The sequence below is a fragment of the Helianthus annuus genome, chromosome 10 (assembly GCF_002127325.2).
Source record: "Helianthus annuus cultivar XRQ/B chromosome 10, HanXRQr2.0-SUNRISE, whole genome shotgun sequence".
Taxonomy (NCBI): Eukaryota; Viridiplantae; Streptophyta; class Magnoliopsida; order Asterales; family Asteraceae; genus Helianthus; species Helianthus annuus.
This window is the reverse complement of record NC_035442.2, coordinates 10,365,226-10,384,946: the sequence shown is the minus strand read 5'-3', so window position 1 is coordinate 10,384,946 and position 19,721 is coordinate 10,365,226. Positions and strand designations below refer to the sequence as shown.

Here is a 19,721-nt window from a genome sequence, read left to right as displayed (position 1 = left end):
GCAACCCGAAATACCCATGTGGAAATGGGAGCAAATTGCTATGGATTTTGTCACTGGGCTACCTAGAACTCAAAACGGGAACGATACTATTTGGGTAATCGTTGACCGTCTCACGAAGTCTGCGCACTTCCTTGCAATCAAGGAAAAGGACAATTTCTCACAACTAGCTGCTGTTTACCTCAAGGAGGTGGTCTCTAGGCACGGAGTGCCGACCTCTATTATCTATGATCGTGACCCGCGTTTCATCTCAGATTTGTGGCAGTCGATGCACAAATTATTCGGCTCACGTCTCGACATGAGCACAGCTTATCACCCACAGAAAGATTGTCAAAGTGAACGAATATCCAGACGCTAGAAGACATGCTGAGAGCATGTGTAATCGATTTTGGTAAAGGCTGGGAGAAACACTTGCCACTGATAGAGTTTTATTACAACAACAGTTACCATTCTAGTATACATGCAGCCTCGTTCGAAGCATTGTACGGACGGAAATGTCGTTCTCCTCTCTGTTGGGCTGAAGTGGGTGACAGCCAAGTCACAGGCCCGGAACTTGTGCTTGAAACTTCAGAAAAGATTGTTCAGATCAGAAACCGTATGGCGGCAGCGCGTGACCGTCAAAAAAGCTACGCAGACAAGCATAGGAAACCCCTGGAATTCGCAGTAGGCGATCGAGTTATGTTGAAAGTCTCACCCTGGAAGGGTGTGGTGCGGTTTGGGAAAGGCGTTAAGCTTAATCCTCGTTATGTCGGGCCATTCAAACTTCTAGAGCGAATTGGTTAAGTGGCCTACAAGCTAGAGTTACCTGCTGAGTTGGGTAACGTTCATGATGTTTTCCACGTGTCGCGGCTGAAGAAGTGTTTGTCTGATGAGACACTTGTGGTACCATTTCAAGAGCTGAAAATCGACGACAAGTTGCAGTTTGTCGAGGAACCTATCGAAATTATGGACAGGGAAGTCAAAGTCCGCAAGCATAGCCGAATTCCGATTTTGAGAGTTCGTTGGAACTCAAGGCGTCGACCGGAGTTCACATGGGAACGCGAGGATCAGATGAAGCTCAAGTACCCACATTTATTCCCAGCTGACAAATCTAAGTCTGGCACAACTAGTGAATTTCGGGACGAAATTCCCATTCAAGTTGGGGATGATGTGGCACCCGCGGAAAGTACACAGTCATCCTGACCTGACGCCGTGCTATTGTGGATTGCTTATCAAATTTCGAGACGAAATTTCTTTCAAGTTGGGGATGATGTGACAACCCGAGATTTCAAGTTCATTTATGTATCGCTCGTGTCGCAATTCTGTTTTGATAATTTGTTTTATGTTATGTAATGTGTACTGTTTGAAAGATTAGAGTCTTGAGGGTTATTGGATTTATTTGTGCATGTTTTACAACTAAGACTCTTGTCATGAACCCTCGACGAAGATGGTTCTTCGTCGACATCAAACTCGACGAAATACAGGTCTTCCGTTATTGCTATACTCGACGAAACTCAAGACATTCGTCATCACCCCACACGAAGAAAGAGGTCTTTCGTCAAGACCTTCGGCCCAGGCCCACTGGTGGCCCATAACTCTCGGACTTTATAATCTCTTATAATCATAACCGTAAACACAACACAAACCCTACTGTTCTCTCTCTGTTAGACGGCAGCCATTCTCCTGGCTTGGGAGGCCTCAATCGATCTTTCCTTGTGTTCAATCATCGTGTGGTTAGTAACCCTTTCATGATTCGAATAAAACTCTATGTGATTCCTCTATGCGATTCCTGTTCGTGTGTACTTGATTCGTTTATTGTGGAACCAATGCATGATCTAATGCCTAGTTAGTAATTCGATATGATTGATGTTAGTTTTAGGGTTGCATGATAAGAAGGTTTTGATGATTGACTAGTAACAACAAATCGATCAGATTCGAACAGTGAGTGTATGAGTAGGGTTAGTTGTTAAAAAGGGTTTTGAAGTGTTGATACTAAATCTGAGATTTTAGAACATGTATGATAGAGATTAGATAATCTGTGTACATTCATTGTGTGGTTTGCTAAATCTCAATGAACTAGTGCTAACAGGAAGTCGTTTGACAATTGTATGATGATACGTGAAACCGTCTTGATTTGGGTTTAGGGAAATGATGAAACTGTCAAGGGTAGTCGACGAAACATGGGTTGTTCCTCGACAAGCATCTTGACGAAACATGGGTTGTTCGTCGACAAACATTCCGACGAAACATATGGGTTTTCGTCACACCTCACCTCGACGAAAGATGATCTTTCGTCACAAGGAGTGTTTCGCCATGTAAGTCACTGAATTGAACAGTAGGTGCCTGTGATGTTAATGATGATAGATACTTGTGTGTGTACACGATCCATGTTACATGTCAATGATAATAAGAAACTTGGTTCGATTAGTTGGTATAACAAACCCACCTGTTATGTTATGTGTTACATGTGACAATCACATGAGATGTGAACTTGCATTAGAAAGGTGTATTGGCTACCTGATATACTGTGATCTTGTGAGAAATTCAATCTGTGTGAAAATAATGACTTGTTTATTTGAGAAACTGATATTCATTGGTAACCACGGTAGGGTTGGTTGATTAACTTGGAAACGAGTAACTTAACAAACCAAGCAAACCAAGGTGAGTTCACTGCTCTTTTTCCAAGCATGCGTCCTGGGGAGGGACATCTGGTAATCATTCCGGGGAGGAATGTCGGGTTATTGGGATGTTGGTTATTACACTCATTTCTATCATTAAGACCCATCATATACCGATTGGTTGTCGGGGAGGCAACGGGGTTATTAGTTGATAGCGCTATTAGGTTTGGCACCCTCACACCGTACCGGGGAGGACGGTCGTGAACTAATTACCTTAACCACTTGACCAATGTATGATAGAGCATTAGGGTTTGGGCAAATAATCTGGAGCCATCGGCGGTTATCGAGTTAATAACAACATTTAATCTCTGAAATGTTTTATACTCATACTTGGTAACTAAAACGTGTTAACAAAGTTTGAACTCACCAGCGTCGTCTGACACACTTGTCTGCATGCTTGCAGGTCGTTAGATTCTTGGTTATGGACTTGCTATCTGGGAGTGCTGGAGTGGTCATGGATCGAGATTCTTGGATACTTGTTTCGTTGGTTTTGAACACTTGTTTTGAAAAAATTGATTAACAATTTACATTATGCTTCCGCTGAACGTTTACTTTGGTTTTAACTTATGACTTGGAATTATATTATGAAATGAATGGAATCTTTTGCTTAAATATTTATTATAGTTCAATGTGATTGGTGGCTTGGTTCCTGGTACGTCACACGTTCCGCGGTGTTTCCGCATGTGGTATTTTGGGGGTGTGACAATAAAGCCCCTTTGTGGGCGTTATGCGACACGTGTCGTGCCACGTCACACGGGGGCTTTATGGGGCGTTTTGTCACTTAAGGCCGTAGTCATAAAGCCCCTACCCTTCATTACCTAGTTATTAATTTTCAACTTTTTTAATTAATTATAAAAACCCTAAACTATTTTTTATTGGTCAAAGTTTGAAAACCAAACACACATAGCGCCGCTATATGCATGGCGCCAACCACCAAAAAAGCCCCCATAACGCCGCCCGTCGTGGTGTTCAGGGTGTTATGGGAGAAGAAAAACCAAACATCACGCCTCACTACAGTCTTAGCAACAATAATATCTAAGAATAGAGATGATACAAAACCTGAGTCCGATGAGAAGACCTAAAACGTTTCGGAAGAGTATTCAGGTATAGAGATGAGTATCGTATCTGGCGAGCGCCCCCGATTCAACGGCTTCAATTCTGGAACTCATCCGATACACGTTTACCAATATCAATAGCGAATGCTATAGTTGGTGGCAATTCCATTAGAGGATTTCAGTCATAGTTAAGCGTCCCAAATTATGTTGTAATAAATTTTAAAGGTAAACTTGTATTCTAAGATACATATACAACAAAAAAAAAAAAAGATAAATCGTTTTCATTCACAGCCTGGTTTTTTATATGGACCAATTATGAAAACAAAAATTAATGCCTAGACAGTTTTCTAATCATACAGCTTCATTCTATTAAGCCACCGCAGTTGTTTCTTTTTCTGAAAACCAGTCCTTTTTTTCTTAGGCTACTCGGTATGGGGGGTGTCCTAGGCCCTCAACACCATTTCTGGTGGGGCATCGGCATCTTCAATGTCTTCCCCAAGACGTTCACGCCGGGCCTCCCCTTCTCACACACATATATACATACAACAGACACACATATATAACCCTATCCTCCATTTTCAATCCTTGGAGGGGCATCCTCCTTGGATGATGACATGGTGCTGAATGAAAGATGTACTTAAAATGAGCATTAACGTTAAATAGATCAAAGGTTTCCGTGCCAAATCATCGATGTTTGTTATCAACTTGATGAGCCAAACCAGTTATAAAAAATGATCGGGTGAGTAACATTTAGTTGCATGCCCACCCAAATACGGCTCGCATATTTTATCAAACTATAGATTATATGATTGAACATATAGAATTTTAACTTCATTGCACCAAAAACCAAAAACACAGTTCACTTCTAGCAAAATTCTCAACACCACTGAAATTTAAAAATATGCAGTCAAAACAAAACAGATACTACACCGGTAAACAAACACAAAAATCCAGACCAGTCTTAAACAATTGCATTGGCAGCACTTGCAATTCTAGGCCATAGATCAGCACATTCCTTTCCAATTGGTCCAGTAATTGCAGATCCTGTAAAAAATAAGAGTATACAGAACAATGTCATGATTTAGAACAAAAATTAACAAGATAGAAACTTAATCTAATATTTTAAAAACAGCTTCAACCACACTGCCGTGTTTCTGTTTTTGGTAAACGGATTTTACCTTTCATTTCTCCCTTAGGATTGACAATAACTCCAGCATTGTCTGCACAAGATAGAATTTGGAAGTTTAAAAATGGTATTGAATTCTTGCAAGTAAAAAACTGACAAACAACATGAAACAATCGTCTCGCATGGAACAGATAGCAACAAGCATACAGTGAAAAACTATATTTTAATGTTTTAAAAACAGGTAAAACAAAAGTTTCAGATTTCTGATGTACATGACAGATAATACAACAAATGTCATTATCATAAAGCTAAAAAATCAAAGTACTTGGAACAAAAATTCCAACAATGTCATAAAAAACTTGTATAAAAATTATAAATTTGACAAACACAAAATCACTTTGTTGGTAAATGAAACCATGTATTATATGCACTACATACCTCAAGACAACTACAATAGTCCACACAATAAACTCAAGCTTAAAACTTTCCAAAAACACACCCTTTGGCGATGAAGTTAATAACAGTGATAAATCGGTCCCCTGGTAAAATATCAAGTGTCGAATATCGGTTAGAAAACCAGTCCGAATATTATCGCCGATATTTGACCGAAATAACCGATATATCACTGAATTATTGGTGTTGAATTGCTATAAATACATATTCTGCCTTTAATTAAAATTACCGATATCCCACAGATATCTCACCGAGATAACCTATATCCCAAATATCAGTCGATGACCGATATCCAATATTTTATTGCTTTTTGGAATTCTTGATTCACCAAAAGCTCCATTTTTTTTAACTAAACCTTGTCTCAAAGTCATAATAAACTCTTTAAAAAGTCAAAACTAAACTCTAATTCCCAATGTATAATACTGTTATAATTGCCAAACTGTTAATACATCCTACATCAAAAAAACTTCTTTCAACAGTCACAATTTTAAACACTACACAATCTAGAAAAGAAAAATGCAAGCTCTTTCACATCTAAATCATAACAATTTAATTAAATTAAGCCATTAAATCACACATTAAAATCAATCTACTAAAACACACCAACATATAATCAAACAATCATAAAACAAAAACTACAGCAAATCAACAAACAAAATCAAAACTCATACCTTCAAAATACATGAAGACACCATCCTTTCGGCGCCACGGCTTACGCTGCCTGACAATAACAGCGGGCATAACCTTCTTCCTAAGATCCGGTTTCCCCTTCTTAACAGTTGCCATAACCATATCTCCAACACAAGCCGACGGAAGCCGGTTAAGCCGTCCCTTGATCCCCTTGACGGAGATGATGTACAGGTTCTTCGCACCTGTATTGTCGGCGCAGTTCACTGTTGCAGCCACCGGCAGACCTAACGACATCCGAAACTTGTTCCCTGCGGAACCTCCGCGACCTGAACAACAACAACAATAATAAGAAACATGAAATTGAGATGAGTATTACTCAGATTAAAGATGGATTATGCAAGAAAATGGATGTGATCGAACCTCGCTTCGACATGGCTGAAGTTGTGAATGGAGGCGGAGTGATTTGGGGATTAGGGTTTTATATAATTGCTGTAGGTTTGTTTTTAGGGTATGGTGGGTTTGGGCCGGGGGTTGATTATTGGGCCGGATGATGGGTTGGGCTTTTATGGTTAAATGACATTGTAATTTATAAGTTTGTAATTTGTAATAGTGTTTTTTTTTTTTTTTTGGGTTAAATGACATTGTAATTTATAAGTTTGTAATAGTGTTTTTTTTAACGGCCAACAGAATCAATTCCGAGCACTCTTGGGGCACCTATCGGACAAATGGAGTACTCCGAGAATAGTCCGAGTCCATCACCAATTCCGGGTAAACCCGGTAACCCACCCCGTCCGTAGGCACGACAATGAAATTACCGGTAAAACTCGTTTGGCTCAAGCATCCAACCCAGGTTTTCCTGGGTCTCCTATTATTGACCACCAGTGTCTCACTCTACACCAAGTGGGAGTTGAACGTTCATCTTTCAAGCTCTCTCCCACTTGATCTAGAGATCATTGGCTGTAATAGTGTGTTATGTGTATGTTTAGTATTTTTGCTAGTTAGTATTATTAATCTGAATATTTGATTTTGATTTTTTTTTTTTTGGTATAACGGATCTTTAATGGTTGAATAGTATAATAAATATATGATTATTTGGTATACGTTCCAGTCAATATTGAAAAACTTCATTGGTCTCTAGTGTTTTTCGACTTGAAAGAATAGAATATGTGGGTCTATGACATGAGAGATACTTTTTTATTTATTAAATTAGTTAGATTAGATTAGATTAAATACGAGTCAAGCCATGTAGGAAGGAGTGAGTGAGTGAGTGAGTGAGCCGAGCCAAAAGATAGTTGACAGCTGATCATAGGACACATGGACGGCTGATTATATTGGGTTGCTTTGGTTTGACCTTTTTAGGTAGTTTAGATAATCCGAATCCGTAATTTAAGTAGTACAATCAGTTGGTTTCTGGCTGTACCAAAACTGATTGTAGGCATACTCAACATGATATTTGATAATTGGATTTTTAGGGTTGAGCATAGTTGTACATTTCTCAAAGATTAATTAGCTTATTAATGGGTCATAGTTGATTACAAAACTTGTTACGAGGCTAAGAACAGCAACATATCTTGAACGACTTATTTGAGTAAAAACAAGTTCTCTCGGAGATAGCTCAAACCTCACACGGAGGAGTTTCGAGCTCATATGTAAGGAAACTGAGAATCAAAGGTCTAGCTTCAAGCCTTCAACACATGACTCGTTACTCATGTTTGGTTTGGTTGAGGATCGTCGGGTTCAAGTTTGGGGGGACTCATACCCACACCAGCACACCACTCTCTTGATGATGGTGTGTGCAGTGGCGGATCTTGCCCGTTGAACCTGCCAGGGCCGAAAGACACGAACACTAAAATTAGCACTACGACCGAAAAACTTGCCAGAGCCGAACATAGTATATATACAAAATTTCGATCGAAATGCGGAAAATTAGCACTACGGCCGAAAAACTTGCCAGGGCCGTGGCCCTGCCACGGCTCCACTAAGATCCGCCCATGGGTGTGTGTATATACTTTGACACACTTAATTTCTCACCGGTTTCTGCACATTGTCTTTTAGTTGGTAAAGTGAAGCATATGCACTTGCTTCGGGAGTTGACATTCTCTCTTAAAAGCTTATATTCACCAGATACATGGGGCGGTTCCTGTACAAAGCACTATATCCTTCTTGCAAAAATCGTAATCTTCTATCATACTTGATACCCTCCTTGTATGGTAGCGATCTTCAAGAGTTTAAGCGGGAATGTTACTTTTTATTAAATGCAAGTCGGAGCGCTCATCCCGCTCATTGTAATTATTAACAAAATTAATCTATCAGCCAATGAGACGGTGGTATATATAGTTAAGCTTGCGAATTTTTAAACTAACTTATAATTAAGCTTCTAGCAAACCAGGTACAAGGAAATTGTAGAAGTTATAAAACCGCTAATGCTATTAAAAGTTAAAACCACAACATATTCAAGGATCTTGTTGGTACCAAACACGACGGGCATACATAAATAACTTAACACACCCCGTCTTTTAACTTGTTAGTCATACTACAAACCTAAGATAGATAGATACTAAATACGATACAGGTTTAAACTGAGCCAAACCTGGCGCAGCCTCATGGTGGCTATAACCTTCGAAACAGATAGTGATATCATGTGTATCTTGTTTTTCTTGATCCTGTAATATAACAGATATAAAACCTTAGATTATAACTTAATAGAAAAATAAGAGAGCAGGGGATAGAGTGCTTACTCGTTGGACGTTTGTTGTTTCTGCAAAACCTGCTACCACATTGGCACCTAAATGCCTTCACATGATGTTCTTCATCGTCAAAATCAATACCATAATCCTGTATGGAAGTCAGATATTTTAGCTTACCAATGATGATTCATATTGAATTATTGACACAAGCACAGTATTTAATACAAATATATATATATATATATATATATATATATATATATATATGTTCTATGCAGTTAATGCGGTAAAATATCGGATATCGGTCGAGGACCGATATTTGAGATATAGGTTATCTCGGTGAGATATCAGTGGGATATCGGTGATTTTAATACAATGCACAATTTATATATATATAGCAATTTAATACTAATAATTCAGTGATATATCGGTGATATATCAATTATATCGGTCAAATATCGGTGATATATCGGTCAAATATCGGTTATATCGGTCAATATCACCGATAATATCAGTACCGATATTTTGACCGATATTTGAGACCGATATTTTACTAGGGGACCGATATATCACCGAGATTAACTGCATAGTATATATATATAACTTAAAAAGCAGGACTAATCGGTCTTTGTCCCGATTGCTGAGTGTTATGTGCCTTATGTCCAAGGCTTCATGCAAAACTACTATCGAGCCGGGGGTCTCACTGGAAGCAGCCTCTCTATTCCTACAGGGTAGAGGTAAGACTGTCTACATCTTACCCTCCTCAGAACCTACCTTTGCTTTGCTATTGGTGGGATTTACTGAGTATGATGATGATGACTTAAAAAGCAGGACTGAAAACATAAACCTAGACCAGGGCCACAATTTTTTTTAATAGTTAACCGGTGTCACACAAGATTATAATGATTACATTTGTTCAAAAATAACATCTTCTAATAAAATGATTTGAGTAAAGTACACGGATGGTCCCTGTGGTTAACAAAAATTTTGGATTTAGTCCCAGCTTTTCTAAAGTACACGGATGGTCCCTTTTGGTTTGCGCTTTGTACGCATTTAGTCCTCAAGTTTTGTCAAAAGTACATGGATGGTCCATGTGGTATGCACTTTATAACGCATTTAGTCACTAAAAGTTGGGGATAAATGCGTAACAAAGTGCAAACCACAGGGACCATCAATGTACTTTTGGCAAAAGTTGGGGACTAAATGCGTTACAATGTGCAAACCACAAGGACCATCCGTGTACTTTTGAAAAACTAAGCACTAGATCCAAAATTTTGGTTAACCAAAGGGACCTTCCATGGACGCATTTTGACCCGTTCGACTCATTTGACATGTTTACGATTATCAACTTCTTTATTTAAAACCCACTTGACCTGCTGGAGATAATATACAATACAACCCAAATAGGACCCATTCATAAGTTGATGGGTCAAAACCTACATAAACCATACAAATGGTATCGGAAATTAAAAAAAAAAAGAAATCTAAAAACCTATACATATAACTCACCCATGTTAACTCTTCTAGTGCTTTCACCTTTCTTGTAGTGAAGAACGCAATCTGCACACAAGAAGAACGTATAAAATTTTCTTAAACCCCGTAAAAAAAAAAAAAAAATTAAGTGTATCAAGTTACATACATGATAATAGTGATGATCAGGATTCTCAATTTCCACTGGAATCTCCACTAAATTCGAGTCAAAACACCTACCAAAAAAAACAATAAAGAAAGTCGCTATAGTCGGAAAGTAATTAAATGATTGAAAAAAAAAAATTTGAGTAAATTGCCATTTTCGTCCTTGAGGTTTGGCCAGTTTTGCAACTTTCGTCTAAAGGTTTGTTTTTCCGCATCGCATCTGGATCCAAAATGTTTGAAATCTTGCCAATTTCATCCACAGATCGTTAACTCCATCCATTTTTCTCCATTAAGTCAGGGGTATTTTCGTACATAAAGTGAAAAAGGCCGGTTTGCCCTTTAACTGAATACTCATACATTATGCTAAATGCTTGTACATAAAGTGAAAAAGACCGAATTACCCTTTAAGTTAACAAAAAAAATGGAAATTCCCCTGACTTAACAGAGAAAAATGAACGGAGTTAACGAGCTAGATGAAAATGGCAAGATTTCAGACCTTTTGGATCCAGATGCAAAAAAATTAACCTTTGGACGAAACTCGAAAGTCGCAAAACAGATCAAACCTCGGGGACGAAAATAGCATTTTACTCTAAAATCTAACTATACCAACTAACCTGTGATTGATAAATCTAGCCACATTTCCACAATAAGTGGCATCCAAACAAAGAGCTTCTTCGTCTTTTATTTCACTCTCCTCACCCCAATCGGCATCAAGCAATACTAAATAAGCATGCTCATCTTTGTTTGAATTCTTTGAAACTCGATCGTAATATTCTGCATTTGTTAATATTTCTCCCACGTATTCACAAACAAATGCACCTTTAGGCAAGTCCTCGAGGGTACGGAGGCCCCACCCTTTTCCTCCGGGTGTCATAAACACCTGTAAGGGAAGAGAGACCAAAAGATTCTTATTTTACAGATACCATGTAAAAAAAACATAAGCAAAAACATTCAAGTGACGGGCCCACTTCAACCTCTCATTTGTTAACAAATTGGTCGGTTCATGTTGTGTCTTCACCTTTAACAAGTCAAACAAGTAAGACCAAATGAAAAAGCTAAAAGGGAAATGGGCCGAACGTTTCCTAAAGTGTGTTTTGATACACAAATCCTCTGTTCGAATTATGTACTTTTTTATTTATTAGTTAATATTCCATCAGTCCCAAAGCACATATTTTTTATTTGTCCCAGATAATGATCCGCTTTCAACATTAATACATATAATATAGTAGTTTCCCATTTTTACCCTCAAAGTCTTTGTTGTATTAGTTATTTACTTGAATATTGTGACATTAAAAAATCGGTAATTTTTTTGCATTTTCTTTGGTACCGATAAAAAAGAAGTAAAAAGCACTAAAAAAGTAAAAAAAAAAAAAAGTAAAAACCGATTAAAATGCAGATTTGATATTTTTAATGTAATTTATATTTTTAAAAATAGGTAGATTTGAAATATTTAAGTTTTAATAAAATAAATCAAGATGAGTAAATTTGATATTTTTAATGTAATTTATATTTTGGGTAATTTATGACGTTTGTAGGGGGATATATGTAATTGCCCCTTTATAAAAATGACAAAAAATGTTTCAGGTCAACCCAACCCACCCGCTTCAAGACGCACTTATTTTGACCCGTTACCCGACCCACCCAATTTACCACCTCTAGTCATGAGCAGGATTCTCTGCCCCAACCCAATAACCAAAGCAGAGATATATAATTTCTATTATGACAAAAATATATACTTTACCTGCAATTTACGTTGAATGCCACGTTGCACTACTCGATTACCACACTGTTTATTACACCCACATTTCAACCAGCATTCCTTAATAAAACTCCTATCCAGATGACCCTTACATGTCCCAACAGTCTCCTCATTCTTCGATCTTTCTAACGGACATTCCTTACAGTAAAGCAAACAATGTTTTTGCGGGTCCCGATTCATATTTACACACTCGTCTAAAAGCTCCTCTTTGACAAGACCCTCTTTCGTATACGCAAATTCACCTCCAGCTTGCAGTGCACAAACACAAGAAGATGCTGATGTCAGGCAATCGCCAAAACAAGCGGAACAACAATTGTCGTCTCCGATTCGCGCAAGTGAAAAGTTAACAGAAGCGTTCTGGAAAACTGCGTTTCCAGGAATGTAGTGGAATGCAGGAGGACATTTGGTGTTGACTTCATTGACCAACGAAATTATTACTGACTCTTGCCCTTTAGCTATGTCATTGATATCATGAACAGACTTCAAGTCATCAGCAGTTAACTGGTTAATCTGATGGTCAACTGAGCCATTGGTACTAACATCGACTGCACCATTTTCCAATGGCTCGGCGGGTGGTGTGTTGTCAGGTTCGGGGTCGGTATCCAAAAGGGAATCACATATATCGTTCATAAGTTTCTTCAAGGAAAAGTTTGAGTCGAGGATTTTGTATGATCGAAGGCATTTATCTTCCATTTTTTTCAATAATGTATCCACGTTTGTAACAGATAAATTAGGGTTTTTTATGCAGGTTACAGAAATCTTGATTTCGCCTGAGGATGAAGACGCAACGTCTAAGTTTACTATTGATTCGTCTGGGATCGTTGCAAGTTCATGTCCACTTCTTTCGTTTGATGAAGCTGGAACAACACTGTTGTTTAAATTTTCGTTAGCCTCTGTAGGCGAATTGTTTTCAGTTGAAGAAACCCCGTTGATCGATGAGTCTGTTAAGTTTTTAAGAAAACAAAAACTACATAAGTACCAAAAACGTGCAAATATAGAGGACAATGTTACACTTAAGGACAATGGTACATAAGCTACTAAACCTATTTGCTAAAAAGATGTTAAGATATACCTAGGGCTGTAAACGAACCGAACGTTCAGCGAACAGTTCGTGAACCGTTCGGCGAGAAGTTCGTTTATGTCCGTTCGTTTAATAAACGAACGAACATGAACAAGAAATTTTGTTCGATTAGTTAAATGAACGAACATGAACATAGGTCTTGTTCGTTCGATTGTGTTCGTGAACGTTCGGTAAGATGTTCGTGAACGTGTTCATGAACATTCGTTCATTTGTGTTTGTTTATGTTCATATGTTTGTGTTTTAATTGAATGTATTTTGTACTTTCATATATTTTATCTATAATTTTTATATTATTAAATTTTTATTTATTTTATTACCCTAACAATTAAACTAGGAAACCCTCGTTCACCTTGTTTATGCACCATTTCTCTTTCATTTCTCATTATTTACATCGGTGAATACGGTCGACCTCCGTTCCACAATAAGAGATTCAAGTTCCAGTGCTACTCTCTGAGCCATCTACCTTTATCATTCGTTGCGTTTGCTAAATTTATTTGTGTTCGTGAACCGTTCGCGAACACGCCCATTTCCTTAATGAACGAACACGAACATAAAATCTCGTTCGATAAGTGTTCATGAACCGTTCGTGAACACATTTATTTCCTTAACGAACGAACACGAACAAGGCCTTGTTCGTGTTCGTTCGGCTCGTTTACAGCCCTAGATATACCACGGAATGATATTGTACTAAACCTATTTGTTGATGAGTAGGGTTTACAAGAGTGTGCTATATATAGAGGACAATGTTACACTTTAAGACCCTATACTCTTGTACAATATCCTTCTGAGTATTAGACCAAGAATGATATTGTACTAGAGTATAGATTACTAAAGTGTAGCATTGTCCTCTACATATAGGACACTCTTGTAAACCGTAATTATCAACAATCAATACAGCATTGCATTATGTGGTTTATCTTGTTATGATAATGAATTAGCCAACATGGGCATAAATGGGGTCACACGTTATTAGCAGGAAACCGAAAAAACCGAACCAAAATTTATGGTTCGGTTACGGTTTTGCATTTTATGAAAACCGGAAAAAAACCGAACCAAATAACCTAAAAGATCATTTTTTAATGTTTGTTATATATTGATTTAAAAATTATTAGTATTATTCTTGAATGTTGAGTATTTATAATAAAAACATTAACATGTTTATTTATCTTTGAAATGATTTATCCATTGCCTACAAGAAATAACAAAAATTAACATAAAAATTAAATGATTTTCAAAGCATTATAAAAGAAATTGTCTTAATAAAAATTTTGAAGAAACATAATAATAGATTAGAAGTTAGGTTCATGTGAACAATAATAATAACTTAATTGTAAACATCTAAGAAAGATTATAAAATCTTGGATTATACTTTTTATTTTTGAATCTTACGTAATTTTGTTCCAAAAACTGAACGTTGCTAAAACCGAACGGTTTTCCATAACCGAAAACCGAGCATTTCGGTCACGTTTCCAGTTTAACCATAAAGCCGAACCGAACTGTGCACACCCCTAGTTATTAGAGGTGGAATTTCAACCCATTTTGTTATGAACGGATCTATCTGGGTTATGTTTTATCTTTAACTTTAAACTGGTAAAATGAAAAATAGTTAGTAAAACGAGTCAAAAGTCATCCATTTTGTACTTGTAACGCTGACGCGTAAAACCTTCTAGATCCTAATTGAGAAAATAAGATTATTAGAACATATCTTTGGAACAATATTATTACTCATACCATATAGTAACCATTTTGACCTAACAAGTTATCAAAAAAAAAGAGTAAAATGTCATTTTCGTCCTTGAGGTTTGGCCAGTTTTCCAACTTTCGTACAAAGGTTTGTTTTTTCGCATCTGGGTCCAAAAGGTTTGAAATCTTTACCATTTTCATCTGGCTCACTAACTCCATCCATTTTTCTCCATTAAGTCGGTGATATTTTGTCTTTTTTGTTAACTCAAAGGGCAATTCCGTCTTTTGAATACGTGTACATTATGCTAAATGTTTGTACATAAAGTGAAAAAGACTGAATTGTCCTTTAAGTTAACAAAATAGATGGAAATACCCCTGACTTAACGGATATAAATGGATGAGGTTAACGAGCCGGATGAAAATGGCAAGATTTCAAACCTTTTAGATCCAGATGCGAAAAAACAAACCTTTGGACGAAAATCGCAAAACTAGCCAAACCTCAGGGACGAAAATGACATTTTCCTCAAAAGAAAAAGAATACCTGGTCTAACAACTGAAAGAGGCGCCGAAGGAGGTAATGTGTCATCTGTAACGGGCTCATCTTTCGGTTTTATTAACGAAAGTGCGGTTTCTTTGGGCTTTGGCTCTTTGAACCGCACTCCATGTGATGGCCTATGAGAACTTGACCGTAACTCTCGATCGTCTGTCTGAGGTGAAATCGGTTCTTTCCCTTTGTTTCTCAGATGGCGTAAACGGAGACCCGATTCAGACAAAGATTCATTTGCGACATCAGGTTGAGTGTCAGCTAAAACAGGTTGTTTCTCCTTTGCAGCTTCAGCCCGTGCTTGAGACCGGGGTATCGCGTATGGAAGATCATCGATTTCCAGTTTCGGTTTTTTAAGTGGTGTTCCGTCTTGGTGCCGTAACCGTAGCCGCTTTAAGGGGCGTTCTGGTTCTTCGGGAATTTGTGTTTCTTCTTCAATAACCTTCATTCGCTGACAAATAAGAGCAGTGCCAAAAAAATTAAAAAGCAATTCAACAATGTGTCAAAAAACTTATTCTCGTAAATCAAAGAAATTACATACTTCAGCTTCCTCAAGTTTCTTTTTCTGTTCGGCTGCCTGAAAGTTGACACCAAAACAGGAAAGAAAAAAACGTTAAATACACATGTTACACATGTTACCTCAAAATACTGCCCCCAACCCACGAAAACGGTGCTTCAATTCGGGTGCTTAACTTCCAATTAACAAAATTCAAGCCATTTCGAACACAATTTCGAGGTAAGTTTTACATCAATTGACTCGTATCCTTGTTCTGATCAAAAGCCCTAAAACAACGGTTTGTAATTCGGAAAAAAACTTAACTCCGTTAAACTTATTTTAACGGCGGTCTATTTTACAAAAAAATTGGACGAGATCGGATTATTATTGGCCAATAACTGACTTGGGATTATTATCAGCCAATTTCAGAAAGATGGGATTATTATTTTCCAATTTGCCTAAAAATAAGGAAAAAAATGCTTGTGGGTCAAACCAACCCGGACCCATTTTCACAAATTACTATTGATAATATCAACTTACTTCTGCTTCAGCATTATCATCCTTTTTCTTCGTTTCTGATGCCTGATAAATAATACTAGTCAGAAATATGAATATAATAGAGAAACGCGACGAATAGAAATAATGGTGATTTAAAGAAACAAATAGCATACCTCTGCCTCCTCGCTGTCAAAAATAGCATCTGCAAGCGCTCTATAATTTTCTGCTTCAATAAGTTCCCAGTTTTTTTCATAGATTTTTAAAAGATTTTTTAACACTGGTTTTGTTTTCTCTTCCGGGATCCCAATATCTTTCATAGCTCGAAAGGCTTTCGCAACCCTTGGATTAGGAGCCATTAGTAAATTTGGGGGCTTTCTTACAACAGATTCGAATTATTCAATTACTTGTACGCCTGCAAAATATTAATAGACTTGTAAATATAGTTTTTGAAACTAAACAAAAGGGTAATGTGAGTTCACATTGCCAACTAGAATACAATCTGATCATATAAATCCCGAAATTGTAAGCCGTCAAATATATATAAAAATAAAAGTAAATTTTTCACAAATGCAACATAACTCCTTTAGGCAACTATTACGACACTGGATAGATTTATATGATTACTGTTTAAAATTTTGTTGGTATTAAAATCCGTCACTTTAATTTCTTAACCTTGACTATAACACAATAACACATCCACCGAGGTATAAACAAGTCCAACATTACCTAGACATTCTTTAGTTACAGATCATTAAAGTAACACATATTTTACCTCTATTCTACAGTTCCTCAGTTCCAATAGGTATCCAGTGAGGAATTACTTTGTAGCAGCCACCTTACTAAGTAAATCCCCTAGTATAATAACTAAGACCCGTAAACCTGAAAAAACAGTTAAAAATACTTTAACAAGCATGCAAGTAAAACTCAATTCCAATAATTAACAGTTTCGATCAACTACTCATGCAAGAGGTGATAGGTTTTATTAAATGAACTATCGCCCAATTCGTAGACGATTTGCACTTGTAAAAGGTTAGTGGTAAAGAGGTTTGTGACAAAAGTGCAGCTTTGTTGTTCTAGAAATGGAAAATAATCACTCTGCAAGCAGTGTTAAACCTAGTTGTTCGTTAAAATAGGTCGGTATATGCACATAGTGACTATTTCTCATCCTTGTTCTCTTAAGTTTATTCAACTTTCTAACAAAAACAGCCCTGTAGTGCACTTGTGCTTAGGGATGAGCATTTGGTACCGGGTACCGGTACCGTACCGGTCCTGTACCGGTCGTACCGGTCCTGTACCGGTCGTACCGGTCCTGTACCGGTTCGGTACGGTACCGGAAAAATACCGAATTTTACCTTCAAATACTGGTACTGTACCAAATATTTCGGTACCGGTACCCAGTTTTGACGAATTTCAGTATCGGTATTTTCGGTACCGGTACCACGCTCATCCCTACTTGTGCTGACAAGATTACATTGTATGTATGTATGTTTCTAATGATGAGGAGAAAACATCGATTTCAACATAATAATAACCGTTGATCGACATTATTATTTCACAGTGTCACAGTTAAAGATCATATGATTCATATCATATCCCCCAAAAATGAGTATACAGTGTCACAGTTAACACACCTAATCGCTGAAGAAGCCATAATTATTCTACTATAATAGCGTTATAACATGTTCTAACAAACAAACGGTTACTTTTGTATTTAATGTTTTAACCTAATTGAGGAACAAAACCCCCAAATTGCTCATGAAATCAAACCAGAAGCTCCGATTAGAGGAAAACGAAGTGTGATTGAGCGACTTAAACAAGAATAACTTGATAATTGTTAAGATTGAGTGAAGCTACGAACAACACACAGTTAATAGTAATTATCGCACATATAATAACTGCGATTAAACGGAAACTTGCAAAAGAAATCGAAGGATCAATGAAAAACACATGAAAAGAAGCATTGTTGAATTCAATTAGGGTTTTACCAGTCGAGATGAGATGAATTTGGCTGGCAATTGTGAGAGTGCGTTCTTGTAGTGGCAAACCGAGGAGGGATGGAGAGTTGGAAACCCCAGTTCAAGACTTTAAGTTGCATCAAACATGTGATGTTTACACTTCTGCCCCTGACTTATTGAAAACTACATTTACTTCTTCCACGTTTTGAAAAATTGGATTTAAATAATCACAAGTACGACTATTATTGACCGTCCACAATCCTAACTAATAAAATGTTTTGTGACAGTCCTAACTATTCATCTATTTTCTCCCAACGAGCTTTTTAAAGCTAAGGTTTAACTCTGTTAGTTTTTTGTTGACATGGACTGCTTACGTGGCAAAAAAAAAGTCAAAATCTTGATGACGTGAAGTGCTAATGTTGCAAAAAGTATGCTTATGTGGCAGTCCACATCAACAAAAACTAATTGGGTTAACTTTAACTCATTTTAAATGTCGGGATGCATCAGCCGGTAACATCGGTAATACTGGATACCAGACAATCAGACACGGATACGGTACGAAAAAAGGTAGGTAAAACTAGAATACGGTGTTTGTTATATACCGCCTGTAAATCCAGTTCTACAGATCCGAACCCCTGAATAGGTTTGCAAAATCTTCAAATTTAATTTTTATATGTTATTAAATATGACACACTAAGGTAATAAATAACCTTCCATGTTTTTCGATAATTAAACTAATGTTCCCAGTTCCTACGTACGATACTCATGATCTTCCAATTTCCATATTTTATCATGAACTTGATGCATTTAACGCTCTAATGTCATAAACCTACTGTACATTTTTAACTAATTAAAAAAAACTTGAGTAAACTGCCAAAATGGTCCCTGAGGTTTGGTCATTTTTGCCACTTTAGTCCAAAACTCAAATCTTTTGAATTTGGGTCCTTGTGGTTTCAATTTTGTTGTCATTTTCATCCAAAAGCGAAATCTGGTCAGATTTTCAGTTAACATCCAGGTTTTTTGTTTTTTTCCTCCCTTTTAATGAAGGGTAAAATTGTCAGATTTTTTTAATTTATTATAATAAAACGTTAAAAGACCATTTTAAAATTACTTATGCCTAGATATATCTTTTAAACCAACGACATAAAGTGTAATATTAACTTAATTATGTCCATGATTCATAATAACTAGAAAAGTGCCCCGCGCGCGTTGCGCTGCGGGAAAAAAGGGAAGAAACATGGCCAAGACGCATTGTGTGAAAAGGTTGCGACGACTCCTATCAAGAGTTACCTCGAATGATCATCTGAACAAACACGGTGAGTGCTGGTGCTGGCATGTAACAGCCAGTTTAGTCTGGCGGAGTGGTGGTGGAGTGTTTGGTGTTTGTGTTTGTGTTTTGTCTAGCATATAAGCTTCTATCAATATCCATCCGTGAAGGGTAGAAATAATAACTCATTAGAGTTTG

The 19,721-nt window shown here is 37.2% G+C and overlaps 2 protein-coding genes across 3 annotated transcripts; both read right to left on the bottom strand.

Moving 5' to 3' along the window:
- Nucleotides 1-4,518: 4,518 nt before the first annotated feature.
- Nucleotides 4,519-6,468, bottom strand: LOC110883977 (60S ribosomal protein L23). The gene is made up of 4 exons (XM_022131642.2): nt 6,339-6,468; nt 5,960-6,244; nt 4,888-4,929; nt 4,519-4,753 (listed from the first exon to the last, which is right to left on the bottom strand). Exons 1-4 carry the CDS (start codon nt 6,349-6,351, stop codon nt 4,671-4,673), a joined length of 423 nt encoding a protein of 140 aa, XP_021987334.1. The 5' UTR covers nt 6,352-6,468; the 3' UTR covers nt 4,519-4,670.
- Nucleotides 6,469-8,318: 1,850 nt separating this feature from the next.
- On the bottom strand, nt 8,319-18,423 carry LOC110883976 (probable inactive histone-lysine N-methyltransferase SUVR2). Of its 2 annotated transcripts, XM_022131640.2 has the most exons (12): nt 18,287-18,423; nt 17,074-17,180; nt 16,475-16,713; nt 16,344-16,385; nt 15,849-15,884; nt 15,305-15,758; nt 11,982-12,940; nt 10,855-11,120; nt 10,245-10,311; nt 10,115-10,165; nt 8,657-8,753; nt 8,319-8,581 (listed from the first exon to the last, which is right to left on the bottom strand). In XM_022131640.2, exons 3-12 carry the CDS (start codon nt 16,655-16,657, stop codon nt 8,556-8,558), a joined length of 2,181 nt encoding a protein of 726 aa, XP_021987332.1. In that variant the 5' UTR covers nt 16,658-16,713; nt 17,074-17,180; nt 18,287-18,423; the 3' UTR covers nt 8,319-8,555. The 2 variants fall into 2 exon arrangements, with proteins under 2 accessions (XP_021987332.1, XP_021987333.1); XM_022131641.2 differs by lacking the exon at nt 17,074-17,180 and having other exon boundaries at nt 18,287-18,398.
- Between the last annotated feature and the right edge of the window lie 1,298 nt (nt 18,424-19,721).

Bases quoted from the DNA above. Each gene is read 5' to 3' on its own strand.
- LOC110883977 (XM_022131642.2), bottom strand. The intron at 4,930-5,959 runs GTATGAGTTTTG...TATCTTGTGCAG, and splicing joins TGTCTTCATGTATTTTGAAG to ACAATGCTGGAGTTATTGTC. The intron at 4,754-4,887 runs GTAAAATCCGTT...TATTTTTTACAG, and splicing joins TCCTAAGGGAGAAATGAAAG to GATCTGCAATTACTGGACCA.
- LOC110883976 (XM_022131640.2), bottom strand. From the start codon at position 16,657: ATGGCTCCTAATCCAAGGGTTGCGAAAGCCTTTCGAGCTATGAAAGAT. The intron at 16,386-16,474 runs GTATGCTATTTG...ATTATTTATCAG, and splicing joins TTGACAGCGAGGAGGCAGAG to GCATCAGAAACGAAGAAAAA. The intron at 10,166-10,244 runs GTATGTAACTTG...TCTTGTGTGCAG, and splicing joins CTGATCATCACTATTATCAT to ATTGCGTTCTTCACTACAAG.